This window comes from Lacerta agilis, chromosome 7 (assembly GCF_009819535.1).
Source record: "Lacerta agilis isolate rLacAgi1 chromosome 7, rLacAgi1.pri, whole genome shotgun sequence".
Classification (NCBI taxonomy): domain Eukaryota; kingdom Metazoa; phylum Chordata; class Lepidosauria; order Squamata; family Lacertidae; genus Lacerta; species Lacerta agilis.
This window is the reverse complement of record NC_046318.1, coordinates 73206586-73225894: the sequence shown is the minus strand read 5'-3', so window position 1 is coordinate 73225894 and position 19309 is coordinate 73206586. Positions and strand designations below refer to the sequence as shown.

The window sequence follows — 19309 nt, the reverse complement described above, 5'->3', positions numbered from 1 at the left end:
AAACAGACAAGTTACAAACTGAAGGTGCCGATTCCCAGGATGATGAATGAAATAGCCCATCCTAAATGCTTTCATCTTTAAGCAACTGAAAGCACATTTGCAAAACTTTAACGGCACATTTACGCAAAGCAGCCTGAAGACGTGCATGGCAACCACCGCCAACCTTTGACAGGGATCGCAACAATCTTTGGCTAAACTGCTATTTCCATGTTTGCAATTGTATGAAAAGGCACGCCGCTAATGATGTTAAATATGAAGGAATTTAAGCAGAATGATTCGTGCAGCAGGATAGAGTAACCTTGCTTGCATGTTGCTGTGACACAAGTGTCCCTATTTTCCAGGGACAGTCCTGGATTTATAAAAGCCATCCTGACTTCTGATTTGACCCTGGGATGTCCCCATTTCCCCTGCCAGCACCACTGTTGCGTAACCTGCATAACATGCACAAAATATTCTTATACCTGAAATAGACTTGAAATTTATAGCTATCACAGAATTTAGGTTTTTCTTGTGCAGAACATGGGTTACAAATTCGACTTAAATTGCCATGGAAACAGTGGGGCTTCAGACCACACAGTTACATGCTTAATTCCGCTGTGATTGTCTGGCTTGGACTGAAGCTTCCTCCAGCACTGGACAGAGGAAAAACAGGTATGGGCTAACGCTTCATCTTTAGATAAGCAAAAGGCTTGTGACACAATAGAAAATGAGCCAAATGAAGGGAGCAACTTCCACCCAATTCACAGCAGCATGCCCTACCAATAATGTCCATTGAAGCACAGTGAATTAACACTTGAACTAGGAGAAAACTTGCTTGCAGCCCTGTGTTTTAGAGTCCTGCAGAGTAACTACCCTGTTGCATTACTCTCTGTGGAGCCTGAATACATTCAAAGTCCAATAAGCTGCACAACTGATGGATTGATTGATTGATTGAGTTTACTTATATGCCACTTTTCCACAATGAGCTGTGTCCAAAGAGGCTTACAGCACACATTCAAAACATCAAAATACAAATATATGAAATACGGAGCACATTGGTAGATTCAAATATGACAAAAATCAACAATTTAACAAACACAGTATAAATTCAATACTACCCCCACAAAAAAATTTCTAAGATTAAGTACATAAAAACAAAGCAAAACAAGAGTTGACTGACAATTAAGTTTCTGAAATTTATGAAATGTTGCCTTTAAAAAAAAAGTCCCCTACAGCTAAGAACTTGCATTTTCGCGTTCAGGTGTTGCAAGTGCACCCTTTTGATTTCAACATACCATTGATCAAATATCAACATTTGCAGAATCTCAGTATTCAGTACACACTAGCAACATTCTGAAATCCAAATCTGCAGTGATTGGCCATCATGGCAGAGCTGGCAGGGAAAGGAACGTATTCCATGTCACTGCAGGGCATCCAAACCACCCCCACCCCCAATTTATATTATATATGTTCCTAGCTAACAGGGACAGCACAAACAAGCAGATCAGATCAGAGCTGGTGGCACTGACAACATCTGTAGAACTCTGGACTGGAACCACAGTGACAAAACAGGTCACCAAACCCAGAAAATGAAAAATGTAGTTAGGATGTAACCCGATCCTATGCATGCTTACTTGGAAGTAAGTCCTGTTGCATTTTTTGGAGCTTGCTCCCAGATAAACAGACAAACCTAACCAGCTGCACAGTATTCTTAAAAACACACACTAACTAATCCCAAAGTATCCTTTCACTTTACCTGTGAGATGGTGGAGTGCTACCTGAGGGCTCAGCCTCTGTCTCCATGACTAATGCTTCCCTCCCAGTGCTTGCCTTTTACATCTTGCGCCTGCTCCCCCACCTTATAGCTGTCTTTGAGATTTATTTGCTCCTAAATGATGGGTTAGTCAGATTTGCAAACATAGTCCTGGAATGCAGAACCTGCTGCTTGTGCAAACATTAGATTTCCTTGGCTCAGCTGGAAACTTTGGCTTTTCAATTGCTGGGCATGAAATAAGGAGGGGGGGGGGAATGCTTCACTGGCCACAAAACTGAGAGGTTGCTTCCACGCAAGAATTCTTGAGAACTGCAGTCACACGTTGCTTTTCTGAAATCAGATGGAAGCAGAAATAGAATTGTCCTTCTATGCCGCACTAAATATAGTGTTGTATTATCTATTAGTGTCCTTCCCTATGGCCAAGACCTTCCTCTAATGTTCTACAAAAGTCCCCAGCAACATTAGTTAGTAGCTTCCTCCTTAATTTAATTTAATAACTAGTTCAAATACATTTCTTTCTTTTACAGTGAAACACCACTTTTTCATTATAAAAGAGGGAAATAATGGGGGGAGGGGGATACTAATTAACACCCTACCAAAGGTTCCTAGGAAACTTGCACTCATTTTGGAGAATGGAAAGTGGTATCAAATTTACTCTTCAATCATGCCATTAACTCATCCCACTAATCCGCTAGGAAGTATGCTGTTACTAATTTATCCTTCTGTTCCCCCCGCCTCTGTTAAACAGAAACTCTGCTCTATTGACAAAGGAGGTGTTTATTTGGACATTGTGATAAATTTAGGTGGGAAATGAATCTAGCCACAAGCCATTTTTATCAGGCTTAAGCAAGAAGAGGCATTTCCACTTGAAAAATGACTCCAGTTCAGCCTTCTTATGGCAGGGCAAGAACCTCCATATAGAGATGAGAGAGAACCCCAATTCAGTTTGCATTTAAAGGTAAATTTAAATAATTCGCAATTTTCAAAATGATGTGTACCCCTATGAATTTTGTAGCTCTCCAGCTAGGTAATGTGAAAAAAGCACACACTAGGGTCAAGTATGCATATAAATGCAAACATTAGTGAAAATAACATACAGAAATGCAGTACGTTAGCGGAATGTGCTTTGCAAAAAAAAAAAAATGTGCCTGTTTGGAGAAATTAACACTATAAAATGCTGGTGAATTTTCATGAAAACTTTTTTTAAAAAAATTGCAAACTAATGTAGAATTCTGGAGAGCTGAACTTGAGAGTGGAAAAGTGAGAAACTGAGCAAAACCAAAGCAGACATATTTGCTCACCCCTGCCTTCAACAAACGAGCAACTCCCATATCTTTGTTCCCTTTTACTGGTCCCCAGAACATCGAAATGCTGAAGAGAAACATTTCCCAAACTGGTGCCCTCAGGATGGCCCAAAGTAAGGGGTGATGGGCATTTCACTTCAACAACATCTGGAGGGCACCAACTGGGGGTGGCTGCTCTACAACAGTGGTCTTCAACTGGTCCAGACCTGAGACACACTGCTGGCTCCCAGCCTGTAACATGGGACCCACTTTCAACTTCTGATCCAACTTCCCTCACTGTTATGGACCAGACTTGGGCTAGTGATAATCTCTCCGTCTAACTTACCTCACATAGTTGTTGTGAGGATAAGGTGGGGAACCACATGCACTGCTCTCTGAGCTTGTTGGTGAGGTGGCGAGAGAAGTAAGTAATGATCAGGGGTGCAAGAACAGGGATAGGGAATCTCTGGCACTTCAGATGTCCTTTGACCACAACTCCCAACAGCTTCAGGCAGCCTAAGGAAGTGGGAGTCCAACACCATTTTAAAAGCCACAGGTTCAGCATCAGGGAGGAAGAGAGGGATAGATAGATAGATAGATGGATAGATAGATGATAGATAGATAGATGATAGATAGATAGATGATAGATAGATGATAGATAGATGATAGATAGATAGATAGATAGATAGATAGATAGATAGATGATAGATAGTTTTAAATAAATATTTGGACTAAACTGATGCACAATTTTGAACCAGACACACTTTATTCTTGGCTTTGGCTTTTTCCTTTTCCTTTTTCCATGGGCATATTATGTTGTTAATGCTCTCAGAAACTATAAAAATGAATTTTAAAAAAGAGGAAAGCAGTAAGTGAAGTGGAAAAACAGTGGAGAATAAAGTAGAGGATGGTGGGAAGCAAATTAAGTTCAGCTCTGCAAAGATATTGCTCTGTCAGGAAACAGAGGGAACTCATGAAGGTTTTATTGAAACATGCTGGACTTCTTTTGATTCCTCTCTTTCTCTCTCAGACAAAGAAACTTTCTTATCTAGAATCCACGTGAAGCCTCCTCCCTTTCTTCTGCTCTCCATTCCAAGGCACTGTCTTTCCATTGTTGGCTGAAGCAGTGGCATGATCAGCCGCCACTTCTTCCTTCCTAAAAATAACAACTGGAGGTATGATTTAAAATAAAATAACGAAGCTGAAAACTACCCTAGACGTTAACAATGATGCTTGGATTTTATTAACCCATCCATTGCACAAGACATGCACCAGTAGAGGGAGATTATTGTGGAACTAATCATTAAGGAGAGTTGTAGAGCGAAAACAAACTCTTTGCCACAGGGCAGAAACTGGCATTGCCCATCATTTCTCTCTCCATTTAATATACTGTTTAATATACCTTGAGATTTTCCATTTAATATACTGTTTAATATACCTTGAGATAGGTGCACTGTTCAAACATCATTCAGAAAGTTTACTGGGTGTTTCTCTGTAAAAATAATGCGTTCCAGCTTTACTCTGGTAAATATTCAAATCAGACTCTCTTGACTCAATATGTCGGCCCATTTTTATCATTCCAATGCGCATGGGATTCTACTTTATTTTCGCCATTGCTTGGAGGAGCTATGGAACAGCCCCAGTAACAATGAATCTGTGTGGCTGTTTTGCTACAGCCTGCTGTTTTCTCTCTTTGCCTGGTTTTGCGGCATGCTCACAGCCAATGTGCCGCCATACTAGAGCACAAATAATTGATTTAAGTGAAGCCGAGAAAGAGGAGTTTTAGAGGCATCACTGGCAGATTTGGGCTTTCTGAGTTTTCTGTTCGGCTGCACGCAAAGCTCTGCATGACCTTGGAGTCAAAGGGGGAAGGGAGCTTACTACAGTGGGATCAGAGCCAGGGCTTTCTCGGCCATGGCCAAGATCTGGAGGAATGCTCTGTCACAAGAGACTAGGGCCCTGCGGGACTTGACATCTTTCCGTAGGGCCTGCAAGACGGAACTGTTCCGCCAGGCCTTTGGCCAAGGCACAGTCTGACCCCCTCTCTCCTTCTGTAATCCTATTATTATTATTATTACTCCGCCCATCTGTCTGGGTCTCCCCAGCCACTCTGGATGGCTTCCAACAGAATATTAAAATACAATAATCTATTAAACATTAAAAACTTCCCTAAACAGGGCTGCCTTCAGATGTCTTCTAAAAGTCTGGTAGCTGTTTTTCTCTTTGACGTCTGATGGGAGAGCGTTCCACAGGGTGGGCGCCACTACCGAGAAGGCCCTCTGCCTGGTTCCCTGTAACTTGGCTTCTCGCAGCGAGGGAACCGCCAGAAGGCCCTCAGCGCTGGACCTCAGTGTCTGGGCAGAACGATGGGGGTGGAGACGCTCCTTCAGGTGATAGAACTCTAACCCAATGGTTGCCATTGATTTGAATTGATTTTAAAAGGTAAAGGTAAAGGGGCCCCTGACCATCAGTTCCAGTCGTGTCCGACTCTGAGGTTGCGGCGCTCATCTCGCTCTATAGGCCGAGGGAGCCGCCGTTTGTCCGCAGACAGCTTCCGGGTCATGTGGCCAGCATGACAAAGCCGCTTCTGGCAAACCAGAGCAGCGCACGGAAACGCCGTTTACCTTCCTGCTGGAGCGGTCCCTATTTATCTACTTGCACTTTGACGTGCTTTCGAACTGCTAGGTGGGCAGGAGCTGGGACCGAGCAACGGGAGCTCACCCCGTGGCAGGGATTCGAACCGCCAACCTTCTGATCAGCAAGCCCTAGACTCTGTGGTTTAACCCACAGCGCCACCTGGGTCCCTGAATTGATTTTAGAATGTATTTTAATTAATTGTGTGATTTTATGTACACTGTGCTATTTTTACTTGTTGTTGGCCGCTCTGAGCCCGGCTTTGGCCGGGGAGGGTGGGATACAAATAAAAATTTATTATTATTATTATTATTATTATTAGGCAGCTGCTGCAGAGCTGCTGTGGTTTCTGCCCCTTCCTCCTCCTCTCTTTCATCTCTGCAGCCTCTCCTGCCCCTGAAGGGCTTTCTGCCTCTGGCTCTTCTCTTTCCCTTGAGCCTGTTGCTTCTCCCTCCTCCCAGCCTCCCTCCTCCTCTGACCTGTCTTCAGAATCCACCCCCATGATGCTGGCTGTGAGCTTTCGTCCTCTGCTGCTTCCCTGGGGGAATTCTTCGGCTGGAGATGCCCACTGCTTCTCTTCACCCAGCCAGTCCCTTACAGATGTGGAACAGCTGTTATGTGGCACCTGTAACCGTGCCAATTCTGCTGATCGAAGGGGTTGAGTGGGCACACAGGGGGTAAAGCGATCTCGTAGGCACATGGGTCCCAGGTTGTTAAGGGCTTTATATAGTAAAAGTAACACCTTGGCAGGGGCGTAGCAAGGGGGGAATAATGGAGGGGGTGACAAATTATAAAGGAACAATTTTTTTGGAAAATTTTTATTTTTTGAATTTTTTTGGAATTTTTTTTAATGCCTGCTCCAAATGTCTTATCTTACTATACTAGGGATTATATAGCTATATATGAAATTTCATGCATATCGGTTAATATCTTGACCCTCCTCCACCAAAATAGCTGTTCACTTGGCTGTTTTCCTATGTCATGAAGGCTGAAATTTCAGTTCAGGGAACACTTACTGTTCCCAACCCTAACCCTGTGGAAAGCCATCTAATTAGACTTTAATTTGATTTTGAGATGTTTTTAGGAGGTAATTTAATTATTGTTTGATTTTATACCAATGTTATGTATCTGATGTTAGCCACCCTGAGCCCGACTTCGGCCGGGGAGGGTGGGATATAAATAAAAGGTTTTTTTTATTATTATTTGTTGTTGTTGTTCAGTAGTTCAGTTTATTATTATTACTTGTTATTATTCCTTTGTAAGAAAATATGAAATAACGTAAAACCCTTTTTGCAGGGGGAGGAATCAATGGGGGGGTTGACAAGAAATTTTCTGCACCGGGTACCACCTGACCTTCCCATGCCTTGGGGGGGGGGGTGTGACAAAAAAATTTTTTGCCCCCGGGTACCAATTTACCTTGCTACGCCCCTGCACCTTGGACTTGCAAATCAACAAGCTGTGCAGATCTCTCAACCTCTCTTGAAATATACTTGGATCTCTCCTGTCAGCAATTGCCCTATGTGTTAAATCTTTGGTTTTCTGCACACATGTGATACGGCCAGCCCTGACACTGCGCCCTGCAAAGGGGGCAAGACCCTCTGTGTAGGTCTCCTGAGGAATTTCAGCTGTGAAGCAGAGACTTGTGAGATTTTTGGAGACAACTGAGGTCTGCAGGTGGAAAGCAAATTGCTAAGCAATCTTGGCCCATCCCTAGAGCAAATAAAGGCCGGACCAAATAAACCTATTTGCTTCTCTGGCATTTGTCATCGTTTCTGACTCTGGGAAAATGGTGTCCCCAGCAGTGCTGTAGGGGTATATCGAAAGACAAGAGCCCACAGGAGAAGGAAAGCCTCACAAACGTGTAACTGTGTAAATAAAAGGCTCTATTTGCAAGTGTTTGGGGAACTTGGTTTGTATCTTGCCAAGAGAATGTGCACAGCTCTTCGTTTCCAAATAAGCAGTTCTGTATGCATGCTGATCGGACCAGCTCTGAGCTAAAACACGGGTTGGTTTACATGAATGCTGCTGTCCAATGCAAAAAAAACCCAAAACCCTCTCCCCTATTATAATTTTCTCAAGGTGGGGGATTGAATGGATGAGGGAGTATCTGTAGGACAGCTGATGGGGAGCTGGAAGTGCAACAGCGGAGATCATTTGGTTTGTATCTTTAATTGTTGATTCTGTTAAGTGTTAGAGTGAAGTAGCCAAACAATGGTTCCGTGTGAAAATTTGATTCCTCCAGTGCGCTCTATGTGGGGCCTCCCTTGCGCTTGGTCTGGAAACTTCAGTTAGCGCAGGGTGCTGCAATATGGTTGCTGCCAGGAGTGACATCCTGTCAGCACGTCTCACATCTGCTCAGACAATCGAAAGGAATTCATATTTTAGTGCGGCAGCTCCTAAACTCTGGAACTCCCTGCCTATTGACATTAGGCACTGTTATGTACTGAGCTGAATAGGATCCAAAATGCAGCAGTCTGATTGGTCCCAGAACAATAGGATTGAGATTGCAGCAGTCTGATTGGTCTCAGAACAATAGGATTGAGATTGCAGCAGTCTGATTGGTCCGCAGGAGCCACCCAATCTAGCTCCAGGTGGAAGTGAATCTGCAACCCGATTGGCATACAGGAGTATCCCGGAATTAACTAATCACATGGGGCCCATTGTGTAAATAGTGTATATAAAGCAAATGTTTTGGGGGAACTGCATTCCTCACTACTATGAGCTGAATAAAGAGCATGAAATTCACACTTGACTTATATTTCAGGCACTTTCTTTGTATCCTTTTTCAGCACCAGCAAAAACAAACACAACAAAAAGAAAAAAGAATAAAAAACCTGATTGGATGACAAACCTACCTGCATTTTAATCTGTAATATTATCTTATGGTACGTATTTTCAGCTGTTGTTTTTATTCTGAGTCATATTCTTTCAACCTTGTTTTTATTTTATTTTTTGACAATTTTTAATGCATATTTTATATTACTTGCAAAGCTTTGGGCCGAAACAGGTCCCCTACCCTTATTTAGGAAACAAAAGATTGCATTTTATAGGTTACTAACTGTAACTACCATCTCCAAGTATTGCATGGAAAAGGTGTTTATTACTACAGACTGCAGTTTCACCATTTCATTGCTAAGTGACTCTGCAGCATCACCTAGTGGTTCTGGAGACCATACAAAACCAGCAGGAGATTTTCTAATACTTAAAAAAAAAAAACCACCTTCACTTTGCTCCATCAGAGAAACTATGGGCTGTCTTAATAGCAGGAGTGGCTTTATTTGTATAAATCAGGCATGCCCAACAGGTAGATCGTAATCTACTGGTAGATCGTGGGGTGTTCCTGGTAGATCCTGGTTGACCTCTGGCCCCTCAGCGATCTCCTTACAAAAAAGCAAAAAACAAAACAAACCCAACTTTGGCTTCCTAAAAAAAAGCTCCACAGCTTTGGGTAGATAACTGCTAGTCTTTTTACGACAGTGGGTAGGTATATCACTGCCAGTTTTTTTTTATACTGTGAGTAGATCGCAGTCTATTGGGAGCTGGACATCCCTGGTATAAATCTTCTAGGTATGCAGCCATAGATAAGATCCCTCTCCCTCATTAAATGTATCAGTCTGATTTGTCTGCTACTGTGGGGATGAGAGGAAGCAACAAGCCATCCACAGAGCACTGAAGCATTGGGGACAGAGTCAGACTCAAAACAAGCAGAATCTGGTAGAGGGATGAGCGAGCTGGAGGTGTGGAAATATGCGGTGGGGGGAACACAGCCGAAGAAATGTGTTGCAGTGCTTAAGGCAGGCATCCCCAAACCCGGCCCTCCAGCTGTTTTGGAACTACAATTCCCATCATCCCTGACCACTGGTCCTCCTGTTAGCTAGGGACCATGGGAGTTGTAGTGCCAAAACATCTGGAGGGCCAAGTTTGGGGGTGCCTGGCTTAAGGCAAGATGCTTCTCATGCTTTTCCTTTTCTGGCTCCTGATCTGATCAGGACTGCAATACCTCAAGGACCACCTCCCCCCCCCCAATATAAAACCGACCTGGACCCTGAGCTCATCTTCTGAGGCCCTTCTTCATGTGCCTCCTCCCTGTGAGATCCGGAGAGTGGCAACACAAAAACAGGGCCTTTTCTGCAGTGGCTCCCCATTTGTGGAATGCTCTCCCCGGGAAGCCTCACCTGGTACCTTCATTATTAGGTGTCTGGAGAAAACATTGCTCTTTAACCATGCCTTTGGCTAATTAAACTATCTGTGGCCTTTTAAATGTGTTTGTGGAGGGGGGTTATTGCCTTGGTTGTTACATTATGTAACATATGTTTACGTTGTAAAGTGCCCTGTGATCTTCAGATGAAGGGTGGTTTAATAATAATAATAATAATAATAATAATAATAATAATAATAATAATAATAATGGACAGAAGATGTCAGTCAGGACAGGGGTGACAATATTAGTCTCCGGTAGTGTTTTCTGGAAAGCAATGGATTGGATATTTGGCAATTGGCTGCTCAATCATCCATGCAGTGCCAGCATGCAGGACAAATGTCCTATTTATTACATGGGTGAGCTGGTCCTAGATAGATCAGTATTGTTGTTCTAAAGGCAGGGGATGCAGCCTTCTTGCTGAAGCTGGTCAGTGGCTGGATGGGAGACCGTCAGTCGGTAGAGCATGAGACTCTTAATCTCAGGGCTGTGGGTTTGAGCCCCACGTTGGGCAGAAGATTCCTGCATTGCAGGAGGTTGGACTAGATGGTGATGATTCTATGGTTGCCTTGAGCTCCATAATAGAAGACACGTAGGATGTAAATGGAGGCAGTGAGAGATTTTACTTTATTGGGCTCCATGATCACTGCACATGGTGACAGCAGTCACAAAATTAAAAGTCGCCTGCTTCTTGTGAGGTAAGCAATGACAAACCTAGACAGCATCTTAAAAAACAGAGACATCACCTTGCCCACAAAGGTCCGTATAACCAAAGCTATGGTTTTCCCAGTAGTGTTGAATTATGGTGCTGGAGGAGACTCTTGAGAGTCCCATGGACTGCAAGAAGATCAAACCTATCCATTCTTACAGAAATCAAGCCCTGAGTGCTCACTGGAAGGACAGATCCTGAAGCTGAGGCTCCAATACTTTGGCCACCTCATGAGAAGAGAAGACTCCCTGAAAAAGACCCTGATGTTGGGAAAGATGGAGGGCACAAGGAGAAGGGGGCGACAGAGGATGAGATGGTTGGACAGTGTTCTCGAAGCGACTGGCATGAGTTTGGCCAAACTGCGGGAGGCAGTGGAGGATAGGGGGGCCTGGCGTGCTCCACCACACTCCTTGGTTAGCAAATTCCACTGCCGAACAGCTCTCACTGTCAGGAAGTTCTTCCTAATGTTTAGGTGGAATCTTCTTTCTTGTAGTTTGAATCCATTGCCCCGTGTCCTCTTCTCTGGAGCAGCAGAAAACAACCTTTCACCCTCCTCTATATGACATCCTTTTATATATTTGAACATGGCTATCATATCACCCCTTAACCTTCTCTTCTCCAGGCTAAACATACCCAGCTCCCTAAGTCGTTCCTCATAAGGCATCGTTTCCAGGCCTTTGACCATTTTGGTTGCCCTCTTCTGGACACGTTCCAGCTTGTCAGTATCCTTCTTGAACTGTGGTGCCCAGAACTGGACACAGTATTCCAGGTGAGGTCTGACCAGAGCAGAATATAGTGGTACTATTACTTCCCTTGATCTAGACGCTATACTCCTATTGATGCAGCCCAGAATTGCATTGGCTTTTCTGCATCACACTGTTGACTCATGTCAAGTTTGTGGTCTACCAAGACTCCTAGATCCTTTTCACATGTACTGCTCTGAAGCCAGGTGTCACCCATCCTGTATTTGTGCCTTTCCGTTTTTTTGCCCAAGTGTAGTACTTTACATTTCTCCTTGTTAAAATTCATCTTTTTTGCTTTGGCCCAGTTGTCTAATCTGTTAAGGTCATTTTGAAGTGTGATACTGTCCTCTTTGGTGTCATCAGCAAACTTTTAGTTGAAAGGCCACTGTAGAGGTGGCATTGGGGGTGGCTGCTGGGGGGGGGGGCAACAGATCTGGTCTCCAAGGAGCATGCCATAGCTGTGGCAGCTATGCCATGGCAGTGCGCAATGCATTCCTTGGAGGCCGGCTCTGCTGCCCCTATGGATCCTGCTGCCTGAGGCAGCTGCCTCACCTTGCCTCATGGATAAGTCAATCCTGTTTCACACCATGGAGAAGGGTGCTTAATACTTTCCCTGATCCTACCAAAGCAGTCATTAGCTCCATATGGAAAAGCATACATATACACAAACATACTTTGAGTCACCTAACTCGAAGCAACCGGTACACATCGAATTTAAGACTCTATTGTTGTTGTTGTTCAGTCGTTCAGTCGTGTCCGACTCTTCGTGACCCCATGGACCAGAGCACGCCAGGCACCCCTATCCTCCACTGCCTCCCGCAGTTTAGCCAAACTCATGCCAGTCGCTTTGAGAACACTGTCCAACCATCTCATCCTCTGTTGTCCCCTTCTCCTTCTGCCCTCCATCTTTCCCAACATCAAGGTCTTTTCCAGGGAGTCTTCTCTTCTCATGAGGTGGCCAAAGTACTGGAGCCTCAACTTCAGGATCTGTCCTTCCAGTGAGCACTCAGGGCTGATTTCTTTAAGGATGGATAAGTTTGATCTTTTTGCAGTCCATGGGATTCTCAAGAGTCTCCTCCAGCACCATAATTCAAAAGCATCAATTCTTCGGCGATCAGTCTTCTTTATGGTCCAGCTCTCACTTCCATACATTACTACTGGGAAAACCATAGCTTTAACTATACGGACCTTTGTCGGCAAGGTGATGTCTTTGCTTTTTAAGATGCTGTCTAGGTTTGTCATTGCTTTTCTCCCAAGAAGCAGGCGTCTTTTAGGTAAGATTAACTCTATTAGGTAAAATTAACTTTTACTATACTTCTCGCATATATGTTTGTAAACTTTTAGATGATGTTAGACTGCTGATATGTTAATTAACATAGGGTCTCTCATTATTCCAGCTGAAGAAGAATCACCGAAACAGGGCCTTGTCCTGGCACATTAATTTCACCTGGTATATAAACTTTAAGAAATAAATCTATTCATAAGAGACTTGAAAAACTTGAGTCAATTGAATCCTCATTGTGGCCTGAGTACTTGTTTTTGTACTATTTTCTGCATCACTTCTATCAAGAACTCCAACTTTTTTAGTTAGTACATATACAATCCTGGCATGTATTTTTGTTTCCCCCTCTGTGGAGCCGATAGCACTTTGGGGGGGGGGATTGTCAGGAGGCGTGCTAGCTACTGTATTTAGATTGGGGAAAGAGTGGATGCAAACAGTTAAATACCCCCTCTATTAGTGCCACTTCCCTGTTCCTTCAAAGCAGCCTTGTGAAGATGCTAATGATTAAAACACTTTTTTTTAAAAAAATGCCTAATTTAGCCCTAAGGGAAGTTTTGTTTCAAGAAAGGGAAGAGGGTTTAATAATAATATTAATAATAATAATAGAGCTCAGGTGAATAAAGCGAAATTTCTCAGGCAGCAGGAAGCACTCAGCAGACTTGTTTGTTGAGTTTCTTGATAGCTGTAATTTGCATCTCTATATGTACATATTGGCTCTAAAATGAATTCTCCAGTCACAGGGCATTTCGTTTCCATCTCCCCTGCTCCATCTCTCTCTATCTGCTGCATGCCTAGGCACCTGCTCACCTCAGCATCGGGGACATGGGTTATTGGCCTTGTGACCTGGGAAGCTGCAGGAGGGAGAAGACAAAGGGGCGGTCCTGTTGAGCAAGCAGGACATCTATCCTCATTGCCCAACGGCAGGGTCGGTTACGATCGGTGTCAGTCAACACCGCAAACAGGCTTGGCCTGCTCGTTTTATTTTATTATATGTGTTTTCTGTACCAAAAAGCTTCTTCCAATTAACCTTAACGTAACTTTCAGAAAGATCTTTGTTCCGGAAAAGGGAAGTGCTTGTACGTGAAGAGAGATATTTGGTGAAGGAAATAAATTAACTGAACTCCTGAGCATGTGCAGAGCGACACACAACAACAACAACAACAACAAACTTTGTTTGCATAGCCTACAGGCCATTGCATCAAAAAGACACATATTACAGATACTGATAAAAACCCTATATAAACCAATAAAATGAGCTGAATCGGGATTTGGCACAATTAAAACAAGAATAAATGAGATCTCAATTATGAGGGGGCGCTGTTATCATTCAGCTGGCAGCCCTCACTTTCATGGCCCTCTCAACAAATCTGGCTACCTTCTCCGTTGTCTGGGTATTCTGGTCTGCCAGGAGGAGAAACAGTATGTCCTCGGGCGAGCGGCCCGGAATGGCGAGTATAAGCGGCATGACAATCTCTTCCCTCAAGTCTTTATATAAGGGGCAAGACAGGAGTACATGTGATACAGTCTCCACATTACCGACTCCACAGGGACAGAGTCGATTCTGGAATGGTGTTTTTGAGAATCGGCCTTCAAGAACAGCGGAACGTAGCATATCTAATCTGGCCAACGTAAAAGCTCATCTATATTTTAGAATAGTTAAATTGGACAGGTATGCCGCCTGGGAGTCCAGGTAGGAGGGGGGAAATGAATGTACCATGCACTGAATTTCTTAATGATGGCCAGTTTTTTTTTGCTGTTCGATATTCTTCAGGCGCTGGTTTATGAGGCGACACACACTCTCACACCAACTGGCCACAGGAAGGTCACATGCTCTGGTTGAGTTCAAAGGATGGTCCCCATGATCAGGGAACCTCTCCTTTTAGAGGTAAACCTTTGAGCTTGTGACTCTGAGACTTGTGACTCTGAGACTTTGCAATGAGCACCTCATAATTCCCTTTCCATGTGGCCCAGCAAGGCATTAAGGGGTCTTGTTGTCGTCATCAAGCACTTGGGTGGTAAATATGCTGCTTCCCCTACTAGTCCACATGACTTACAGAGTTTAGCATGGACTGCGGAGAACAGGGAACGGGGGGGGGGGGGGAATTTCACTTAAAGGCAAACCTATCTAATGCACATTTTCCAAATCAACATCTAAAACGGAAGCACAGCCCATCCTTCAAAACCCACAGTTCCCCAAAGTTTGCAGTGCAGCACTCAAGCCACTTAACGTGTACAAAAACACATACAGTGGGTAAAATGTGCATATAAATTCATATATTGGTGCCTTAAAGTAGGGGAAATTGCTTTGCAAAATGTGTCTGCCAGTGTCTCTGCTAGGGAAAACAGCATACAAATATGTATTTTAATAGGAGGCATTCACAGCAAAATGCTTATGAATTTTCAAGATGACCTTTTTTTATAAAGGGAATTGCACACTGATGTGGGCATGTGGAAAACTGAACATGAAACTGGAATCTGAAATGGACACATTTGTCCGTCTCTGGCACAGAATGTTAGTGTTTTGGGGCACCCTGGAGATCAACAAGCCCACCCTCCTGCTTAATGCCGAATCTGCAATGCAGGCTGCACCTGCAGAATCTATCCAGCCTTGGCTTAAATACGCATGGGTGTCTTTCTGCTTATCCCTCAACAGATGAAGCCAGAGTGAAGAGTTTAGTGAGTAATGTGACCTAGAAACAAAGCAGTGAGCTGGAGAGAGAGAGAGAGAGTCAGAGCAATGTTTGAAAGCAATGTTTGATTTCTGTTTGAATCCAAGGCTGCAAACTAGAGGAAAAAGAAGAGAATTTTGGGGGTGCTAATGCTGTGATCCCCTCCATCGTAGGCTCGGGTTGCATATATGTGTAAATAAACCATCCATCATAAAGGCACCACAGTCTTCACTGTGCCTCATTTCCAAAAGGAAACCCGAACTCTGGCTAAGCACCTGAGATCCCTGGAATCTCACCCCTCTTGGAGATTGGGGTGGTGGGCAACAATGTGTTAGCTTCCTTGGGGAGTGGGGGAGATGTCTGGCCTGGGTTCTGTCCAACAACTGATTGACAACTGCACAGTTGCCCATGCAGCACATTAAGCAACAGCCTTTATAAATTAATCTTGCTATTTTTCAAAAAGCCAAAATGAAACTTCCTTCTTCCCGAGTTCTCCTGAGGTTCCCGTGCATCCACATCATTAAAGTCTTAGAGTCCCTCCAGACTGCTGGGTTTTGTTTTGTTTGTTTGTTTGTTTGTTTGTTTGTTTGCGGCTGCATTCTGCAACATGTCACTGATGCAATAATAATAGCAATGTTATTAGTGGTGGATTTAAACAGGACCATCCACACACCATCCCATTAGCTGTTCTGTGGTGCTTCCGCAATGTTGCCGTGTTATTGGTGCCTAGAGGGTCACTCTTGGACTAAAGTACAACAAGAGCGGGACAAGAATTAATCAGACTGTTTGCGGTACAAAGAGTTGCGGGGTTTCAGCAGGATGTTGCAGGGCACACACTGATGGGCAATGATGTGGTGTGTCTGCCCTGAAGTACTTGCAGACGCAACCAGTGTTGAAAGAGGGATTGTGTTTAAATGCCCCAACACCTTCATTAACACAAATTATCATGCATGCAGCATCTTAACCATGCATAGAAGTTCCCATTGTGTTGGAGGTATCTACCCCGGTAAGTGTGCACAGGATTGCAGGCTTAAACTAATCTAATAGCCATTCCCTCTTAAGAAAAACCTTGCATAGGATGCAGGGGAGGTCTTAAGTAATTTTAGTGGTCTACATTCAGGTCTTTAAAAAATGTAATCCTAGAAATAACTGTTAAGGCTCCCAAGAGTAATGCCTTGCCCATTGCAAAGCTGGACGCATCTGAACCCTTCAGTTTCAATGCACTCTGATTTCTGCAAAGGACCAGAATTTATGCAGGTCTGCATAGGAACAGACTAAGGGCTAAACAGTGGAATCGTACAAATGAGTTCAACGACTTTCACTCCCAGGAAACTGGCATAGCGTTGAAGGCCCAAAGATGCTTGGAAGTTGTCAGTCAGATTAAGCTAAAAACAAAAGGAAACTTCCTTCAGAGAAAGAGAACAAAAACTCATCACAACATAGCAATACTTTCTTTGGCTGTTTGTTGGCATACTGGCCCTATTTCTGGAACTGGTTCATTTTCAGCCACTGTCCCCCATCTCACAATCTGCCCACGTAACCCAGAAAAGGAGACTTACTTTTGCAGCTTCTCCATCGTTCTGCTCTCCTCAAACCTTGCTTGTCAATGGTCTGCTAAAGGCTGTGTGTTCTGCAACTAATCCAGAGGCATGTCATTGCTGTTGTTGCTGCCACCAACTATAGGATTTGCCAGGAGTTAAGCCTACCAAGATATCAGCCACTCCGGCAGGGTGGGGCTGTTTAAACATATGACTGTGCTTTTCTCATCCAGTACAAGAATGCCCAGGACCATGAAATTAAATGAGCCGGTGTAAAACTAGGCAGATTTGGCATTTCCCTTCAGCAGGATTGTGAGATAAGCATCAGATTGCTCATTGTTTCGGGAAGTTTAGATCAGCTCCCCCAGCAGCTTCCGACTTGATGTGTGCGGAACAGCACCTTTGCCATGCTCCAAATCTGTTTCACAGTGAACATTTGTGGGCATAGCTCTACAACAGGGTTTCCCAAAGTGGGCGATACTGCCCCCTGGAGGTGCTGGAATGATCCAGGGGGGGCAGTGGTACCCTCTGGTGCAATGGGGGGGGGCATTAAATGAAAATAGGAGGGCAGTGGAAGCATAAAGAAGGGAATAACAATTTGAAAAACCATTTGTACATGTTTCATCTGTTGTGCAATGATGCTCACCGCCAGGTCAGGCACTGTTGTGGGACGGCAACAATGCCTCCCCTGGATCTTGGGGTCATGCTGGAGGCAAGGGGTTTTCCTGGGCTTTCTGGCTTCACTCAGTTGGGATAGCTCAGTTGGTAGAGCATGAGTCTCTTAATCCCAGGGTCGTGGGTTCGAGCCCCATGTTTGACAAGATTCCTGAACTGCAGGGGGTTGGACTAGATGAACCTTGGGGTCCCTTCTGACTCTACAATTCGATGGATTCTATAGCTGTGAAGTGCTTGCTTTCCATCTGCTCAACAGGTATATTTGCAAATGAAAGTATTTGTTATGTACTGAGTTGAATAGGATCCAAACTGCAGCAGTCTGATTGGTCCTAGAACAATAGGATTGAGATTGCAGCAGTCTGACTGGTCCCAGAACAATAGGATTGAGATTGCAGCAGCCTGATTGGTCCGCAGCAGCCACCCAATCCAGCTCCAGGTGGAAGTGAATCCGCACTCCGATTGGCCAATCACGTGGGGCCCATTGTGTAAATAGTGTATATAAAGCAAACGTTTTGGGGGAACTGCATTCCTCACTACTATGAGCTGAATAAAGAGCATGAAATTCACACTTGACTCTGAGTATATTTCAGTATTGCAAAAAAAAAAAAGCCACTAAAACGCTCCAGAGCTTTCTGTCATAGAGAACGTTATAATTATTGCCAGGGTGATGGAAGAGCAAGGAAATGGCAGTGTATACAACTGTGAAATATAAAGCTTCTTGACTGATATAAAATAGGCTCAACCATTTAACTGCCCTGAGACCTCTGGGTATTGGGCAGTATGTAAATTCAATAAATGAAATGAAATGAAACCCAGGACGGGAAAGTGGATCGCAGCTTGCCTGCCTATTTGGCCAATGGCAGGCAGGCTGTGGAGCCAGCCCTGCCCCTGGGGTGGATTGGACTGAGGTGGCAGGTTTCACTTTGGTCCACCCCATGGGTTTTAATACATAATTTTATAATTTCAAGCTTCAAGGTGTCTTGAACAACAACATCTTTCTTTACTATGTTGTAGGACGTAAGTAGAAATAGAGATACATAAAAGAGCACAAATTTGTCCCTGCCTCTTTCTGTTTGTTCGCTTAAAGAAGGTAGATTGGGGGTGGGTGGGCGCTGAGTAACTTTTTCTCTGAAATGGGCGCAGTAAGGCTAAATAAGTCTGGGAACCTCTGCTCTACAACAATACCGGTTTCATGCCAATATAACTAATGCCAGCATAACTCCCATGCTTTTCTCCAAAGACCCCTGAGAAATGTGATTTTAAGGGAGCTGAACATTCTGTTGAGAGATCCCCAGAAAACTACAATTTATTGGGGTGTGGATTTGTTGTTTTTAAAGAATACTGTGCAGTTTGTCTGTTCATCTGGGAGCAAGCTCCATCAAGCACAGGATGAATAACCAGGATATTGGCTCTTTATCAAGCATTCCAGCCCGATATGTTTATGGGTAGGTTAAATGAGGTTGTGCCAAGAATGGGTGCTCACCCTTTTCAGGTGGGCAGCGGTTGAGGGCCTTCACCCCATCCGCCGTCCCCAGCAGCAAAAGCCCACATGTTGACCAGCCATTAAGGTAATTCCCTGGCTGGCAGAAATTCCAAGAGGGATTCCCGCCAGAAAGTCAAGATAAAATGGGCCAATCAGAGGCTCTGCTGGAGGGGCAGTGCCTTGCTGCCCGGCTGGGCAATGGCTGCAGCGCTTAAAATCTGGGTGCTCCTGCTGTCCGCAGCACAGTTGGTCAAAATTCCACCTCCACCTGTTATTTAATAAAGTTGTGGCCATTTTTGATCCTGACCGTTGTCTGTCTGAGTTTGTTTTATCATACCTCTT

General features: G+C 44.1%; 1 protein-coding gene across 1 annotated transcript in view; it reads right to left on the bottom strand.

The window, feature by feature from the left end:
* The window catches only part of FER1L6 (fer-1 like family member 6), a 111169-nt gene extending 94299 nt beyond the window's left edge, over window positions 1-16870 (bottom strand). Inside the window, exon 1 of the mRNA XM_033155817.1 lies at window positions 16831-16870. Coding sequence (XP_033011708.1) covers window positions 16831-16847 — 17 coding nt within the window. The 5' untranslated portion in view covers window positions 16848-16870. The remainder of the gene's footprint in view (window positions 1-16830) is intronic.
* Window positions 16871-19309: the final 2439 nt, after the last annotated feature.